We start from the raw sequence: 6,722 nt of genomic DNA, 5'->3' as shown, positions 1-6,722 counted from the left end.
GGACCGCTACTGCTACTGGCGGTTATATGGATGGTATTAGCAGCAATGGCAGCGCCGGCAGCTGGTCAGGCCAAGCCTGGTTGCCCAGATAGCTGTGGCGACGTTAGCATCCCATATCCATTTGGCACAAGGGAAGACTGTTATCTCAATGAAGAATTCCTCATAACCTGCGACAACAGTACAAGCCTTCCCAAAGCCTTTTTGACGGAGGGTAATATCAATGTCACCAACATAAGTTTGGATGGTGAGTTGCATCTCTTGAGTCTTATAGCCCACAATTGTTATAACAGAAACGGCACCCTGCAAGACAACTTAGAACCCTATTTTCGGTTGTCCATATTCAGTATCTCTGGCACTCTAAACAAGTTCGTTGCGGTTGGTTGCGACACTTACGCACTTCTCAGCGGCTACCAAGGAGAAGATCTTTACAGAACTGGCTGCATGTCTATATGTTCCAGCAAGAAACAAGTCCAAGATGGATCTTGCTCAGGGGCTGGTTGTTGCCAGATCTCATTCCCAGAAGGATTAAAAAATACTACATTGATATTAAGCAGCTACTTCAATCATACAGAAGTTCATGACTTCAATCCCTGCAGCTATGCCTTTATTGTCGAAGAAGCAGCCTTCAATTTCTCCTCCAAAAATCTTTCCAACTTACAGGATATAGAAAAGCTTCCTATGGTAGTTGATTGGTCAATTGGCAATGAAACATGCCAGGTGGCTAAAACCAACCAGACGAGTTACGCCTGTAAGGAGAATAGCACGTGCTATGAATCCAATAGCCGGCCCGGCTATCTTTGCAAGTGCTTTGATGGTTATCATGGGAATCCTTACCTGGATGGTTGCCAAGGTACTTATCTATTTTGCTGCTATATTTGATTATAGTATATATTGAAAGTAAATTGATTCCTTAATTGGTTCGTTCTTCTTTCGCTCTGAAGATATTGATGAATGTAAGAATTCAAGCCTCAACAAGTGTGTAAAAAAAGCAAGGTGCAAGAACACCCCAGGGAATTATACTTGTTCTTGCAGCAAGGGGTACCATGGGGATGGCAGAGACGATGGTGATGGCTGTAATCCAAATGAATTGCAATTGATTCAGGTTTCCCTTGGTATGATTTTCTTCTTTGCACTCAGTATCCTGCTAAAAAGGTGACATATTTCTGGTCCATTTGGTTTTGCATTCTTGTTCAATAAGGAGAAACTGAAACGAACATCTGAAAAATCTTATAGCTATATGGACTGGATTAGTTTTTGTAAGATCAAAAACTTTCTCCTCTCTTCCTCGTTGTCAAAAACCAGATAGAGGAGCTAGTGGAAGCTGCATCTTGGATTCTACGACTTGGAAATTTTCAAATGTTCACCTAAAATTAATTTTCAATGCAAAATTTACAACTAAATTCTTTGAATTTGTTTTTTGGAATTTGTATCTCATCATTAAGTTTTCATTTTTAAGCTCCTTGATGAGTTAATATTATCAAATTAAAATTATTAATTAAGCAAGAAAATTTAATTATGATATATTTCATCTTCTGGTTTTGATTTGTTCAAATGTAGGCGTGGGCATCGGTCTTATATCATTACTAATTGGCAGCTCTTGGTTATACTGGGGACTCAAGAAAAGGAAGTTTATTAAACTCAAAGAGGAGTTCTTTCAACAAAATGGTGGTCTAATGTTACAAAAGCAACTTTCTAAACGAGAAGGATCTACTGAAACAATCAAAATCTTTACTGGTGCAGAGTTAGAGAAGGCAACTAACAAGTATAATGAGAGTAAAATTATTGGTCATGGAGGATACGGAACTGTCTATAAAGGAACTTTAACTGATGGGAGAATAGTTGCCATCAAGAAGTCGAAGATGGTGGATAAAAGTCAAATTGAGCAATTCATAAATGAGGTGCTTGTGTTGTCACAGATCAATCATCGAAATGTGGTCAAGCTTTTGGGTTGTTGTCTAGAGACAAAAGTTCCTTTGTTAGTTTATGAATTCATTACTAATGGCACTCTTTTCGACCACATACATAATAAGAGCAACACATCTATCATTCCCTGGGAAATTCGCTTGAGGATTGCTACTGAAACTGCAGGAGTCTTATCATATTTACATTCTGCAGCATCAATACCTATCATCCATAGAGATGTTAAATCCACTAACATACTCTTGGATGATAACTATACAGCAAAGGTTTCAGATTTTGGAGCTTCAAGGTTAGTTCCTCTAGATCAAACTCAATTATCTACAATGGTACAAGGAACTCTTGGATACTTGGATCCTGAGTACTTGCTTACAAGCCAATTGACTGAGAAAAGCGATGTTTATAGTTTTGGAGTTGTTCTTGTGGAACTATTAACGGGAGAGAAGGCACTTTCTTTTGATAGACCGGAGGACAAGAGAAGTCTAGCTATGTATTTTCTTTTTTCATTAAGAGATGATCGCCTTTTTCAAGTTCTTGATGAACATATAGTGAATGAAGAAAACATTGAGCAGCTGAAGGAGGCTGCTAAGCTTGCAAAAAGGTGCTTAAGATTGAAAGGAGATGAAAGACCTACTATGAAGGAAGTAGTAATGGAATTAGAAGGATTGAGAATCATGAAAACACATCCATGGATTGATTCACAAGAGAATGAACACTTATTTAGTGATTTTACCCACACATACGATGATGGCGATGGCAATAGCAATGGTGTCACAATTAGTGCTATATATGAAAGCCTACGAGGTCATATGATGTTACCAGGAAATGATAGAAGATGATTGTTTTACATGTCGTGATATGATGTTGATGATGATCAAGATTTGTTTACTAAATTGTAACTTCCATTAAAGAAAAATGAAGTAAGTCACCCTTGATTATCATTTTGTTTAGGAAAAAATCTCTACAGGATCACTTCAAGTTGCTCATGTATCCGCCTATCATCAACTTGCCGATGTATTTATCAAATCATTGTCAAAGTCTTGTTTTGCTATACTTTGGTCCAAAATTGGTATTTCTAATAAAAGCATCATCTTGTGAAGGCATATTAAAAGGGAATCAATTCCACTCACAATTATATATATATATATATATATATATATAGAGAGAGAGAGAGAGAGAGAGAGAGAGAGAGAGAGAGAGAGAGATGAGTATAGAGAAATGAAATATACTTTTTCATCATTCAACTCCTTAATCTCTTTGGTTTATCCAAAAGAATCATGCTATCGTTTTTACCATCTTACTAGGTTGTATTAAGTGATTGGATGTTCATAAACATTTATATTTAATGAATGAGACCAATTTTTATTATATCCCATTGTAACTTGCCATGAGAGTAGATGGTAAAAATTGTAAAATTAGTAATACTTGTAACATCATCCAAATATTATACATAACTTGTTTAACACAAAATTTTCAACTTTAATGTTGTAATTAAAACCGAAGGATTATAATTCAATTAATGGAATTGGAAATGAAAAAAAAAAAAAAAATTGAAGTTCAATTTCTTCACTATATGTTTGGCATACAAAAAAATTAAAATTAAAACCGTTCTTTAGTTGGTTTGATGTTTTAGGAGATATGAAAAGTACTACTCATTTGTATTTACTATTCTAACCTTGAAGTTTTCATGTAAATATAAAAGAGTCAAAGAGTAAAAGGTTGGTTTAAGAAAATAAAACAGATGTAATGAATTCATACAAATTCTTATATCATTCAACAACAAAATTTTCTTGTAACTGACAATATGTCGTACTAGAATAAAAACATTAATTTAATCCATCTAAAATGTCTTATGATAGCTCAAAAGGGTCAAATTTCATTTCTGTCCAATAAATGGTTAGATGAGTTATTTTTTGGTGCCAAAGAAAAAATATAATACTGTGAATAATATTAGGTGATAAATTTTAAGATGAAATTATTTAGAAGTCCCTATTAAAAACAATCAAAGAATGAACAATTTTACCATGATATGTATCTTATTTTAGTTTTGTACTTGAGTAGAATTATTTATGCTTTAGAAACTTTTTTCATGTGTTAGTTATCTTTTTTTTTTTTCTTCATCATAAACACATTTTTTATACCTTGGTCGTTAGTACTCTCTTAGATTAACCCTTTGTCTCACAACATTGCTCTTGTTTGAGACCTTTATGGACCGGCTCATCCTTATCGAGTATCATGATTATACTTCACATAATGATATCAGAATCGATCCTTGACTCCTATGTGAAGGTTTGTTTGACTCTATAGGAGGTATTTGTCTATTTGACTCTTTAATCTTGTGGGACATAACGAAGATATTGTATCGGCATAGAAAATGTTTGAAACATTTCACATCGAATAAGGGAAAAAGTTTTTAACATTATATAAGTATGAACTCTTCTTAATTAACTATCTAGATGCATTTTAAAGTTGTGATAGTCGCTTTTGACCCATAACATACAATATCTATATAGTTAGAAGTGAATTGTTACAAATGGTATCAATTCCAAATAGGGGTTTGTTTGGGCCCATACGAGGTGTTTTTCTGTTTGATCTTGCAATCTCATGGAATACAATAAGTACATTATGTCAATAATGTTTGTGATACTCTACATCAGAAAAAGAGAGAAAGTTCTTAACATCATATAAGTATAAATTCATTTTAATTATGTAGACATGTTTTAATGTCATTGATATGATTTCGTCATTCGCCCTCAGTATTTCTTTAATACATAGTACTATCAAAGATAGAAAATATGTGATAAAAAGAAAAAAAATATAGGTACACTCTTCTAAGATATTTTTTAAAATAAATAATATATACTTATTTTGTCTCCCATATGAGTATAAGATTATGAAAAATTTATCTTTCATTTTCTTTTTCTTTTTCCCTTTTTTTTTTTGTAAATAATTTCTTTATTTATATAAACTTATAGATAAAAAAACATGCCTAAATAATCATTTTTAAATTATTTTATTATTATTGTGGATTATTATAAAATTCATAAATATAATTTTTTGTCCCAAAATTAGAATTTTCTTATAGTATGTTTGAAGAGTGGAAAATAAAAGAAATTATAGGGAATAAAATAATTATATTTTTTGGATGAAAATAATATATTTAAAAATAAAAAAAAAGGGAAATCTCAATCACATCATCTTTTCCATTTTGATTTTTAGTTAAAATAAAAAAAAATATTCATCACAAAAAATATTAATTATTGTAAATTTAATATTTACCAAATATATAAAATTAAGATGAGTATTATTCTTATTTTAAAGAAAAAATTTCAGTTTATGAAATTAAAAAATAAGAAAATATGAAGAATTTGTTATATTCTTAGAACAAAATATATACACTTTTATTCCATCCTTCAAATGGAAGATGTTACTCTTTTAATAGAATTAGTTAAAAACTAATTAAGATCATAACAAAACTATAAAATTCTATTCAATTCTTTTCTCCTTTTTCTTTTCCTTTAAATAATTTTTCTATTTATATAAAATTATAAATATGGATGCATAGATTTCAAAATTTAAATAATTATTTGAGTTTAAAATTCAAGTTTCTTTTTAATTTAAAATATATTTATTTTCTAATTATGATAGGTATCCAAAATTAAGGCTTACTTTTTTTTTTTTCAATATTTATAAATGCTCCTACTTTTGATACATCATGGAAAAAAAATTATGATTAAAGTATATTTTATTTCTGTTTGAGTTTTATAAGAGTTAGAAATTTTACTTGAATAGGGTTATTAATTTAGTTTTCAAAATTCAACAAATAATAAAATTTATTTATTTATTAAATAATAAATAATAAATTAAATTAAGAATAATTATATTCATTATGATTAATTATTTTAATAAAAATAATTAATTACTTTTTATTTAATGTCTAATTTAGTATATTTTATTTTGTTTGAGTTTTATAAGAGTTAGAAATTTTACTTGAATAGGGTTATTAATTTAGTTTTCAAAATTCAACAAATAATAAAATATATTTATTTATTAAATAATAAATAATAAATTAAATTAAGAATAATTATATTCATTATGATTAATTATTTTTATAAAAATAATTCATTACTTTTTATTTAATGTCTAATTTTTTTATTCAAAATGTTATTATTAGAACATGTGCTTAAATATGTGATAATCCTTCTAATTTCAATATTTTTAATCTATATTTGAGTTCATATTTGAATTTATTAATTAGAAAAAAAAGAAAAAAATAATAAGAACAAATTTAAAAAATAAAAAATAAATTTATTAAATTATTATAAGATTAAATTTCAATTTTGAATAAATTAAAATATTAATAAAATAAATAAATAATTTATTAATTTATTATAAACTTATTTCCGTTTTTGATACAGATTCTACATGATTATAATTTGAATATTGTTTTTTTTAAATAATGAATAAAATTTAATTTAATTTTTTTTCAAGAAAATGTATATGATTTAGTTATTAATATAATCATTTAATAAATATAAATGTTTTAAAATAAAATTTATTCAAACACAACCATAAATAGATGAAAATTATTTTTTTTTATAATTTTTTTATTAAATAATTAAATTTAAATTTAAGTATAAAAAATATGCTATTAATTAACGGTACAGTTTTTTTTTTTTTTTTTTAAATTTTAATGTAGGGATAAAAATGTTAATGTAAGGTTATATTATAATTTTTAATAAGTAAATATTATTTTTCAGGGGATTATGTCATCACCCGAATATTTCTTAAAAAGTTTTCAAGGC

The 6,722-nt window shown here is 28.2% G+C and overlaps 1 protein-coding gene across 1 annotated transcript; it reads left to right on the top strand.

Moving 5' to 3' along the window:
* The first annotated feature begins 30 nt into the window (after window positions 1-30).
* On the top strand, window positions 31-2,756 carry LOC100252247 (putative wall-associated receptor kinase-like 16). Its single transcript, XM_059735053.1, has 3 exons — window positions 31-850; window positions 942-1,112; window positions 1,558-2,756. The coding sequence occupies exons 1-3, from the start codon at window positions 31-33 to the stop codon at window positions 2,754-2,756; spliced, it is 2,190 nt and encodes a 729-aa protein (XP_059591036.1).
* The last annotated feature ends 3,966 nt before the right edge of the window (window positions 2,757-6,722 follow it).

The sequence above is a fragment of the Vitis vinifera genome, chromosome 18 (assembly GCF_030704535.1).
Source record: "Vitis vinifera cultivar Pinot Noir 40024 chromosome 18, ASM3070453v1".
In the NCBI taxonomy this organism is placed as follows: Eukaryota; Viridiplantae; Streptophyta; class Magnoliopsida; order Vitales; family Vitaceae; genus Vitis; species Vitis vinifera.
This window is presented reverse-complemented; position numbering and strand designations above follow the sequence as displayed.

Coding starts and splice junctions, on each gene's coding strand:
- LOC100252247 (XM_059735053.1), top strand. CDS start 31: ATGGTATTAGCAGCAATGGCAGCGCCGGCAGCTGGTCAGGCCAAGCCT. Junction 851..941: donor TTACCTGGATGGTTGCCAAG/GTACTTATCTAT, acceptor TTCGCTCTGAAG/ATATTGATGAATGTAAGAAT. Junction 1,113..1,557: donor ATTGATTCAGGTTTCCCTTG/GTATGATTTTCT, acceptor GTTCAAATGTAG/GCGTGGGCATCGGTCTTATA.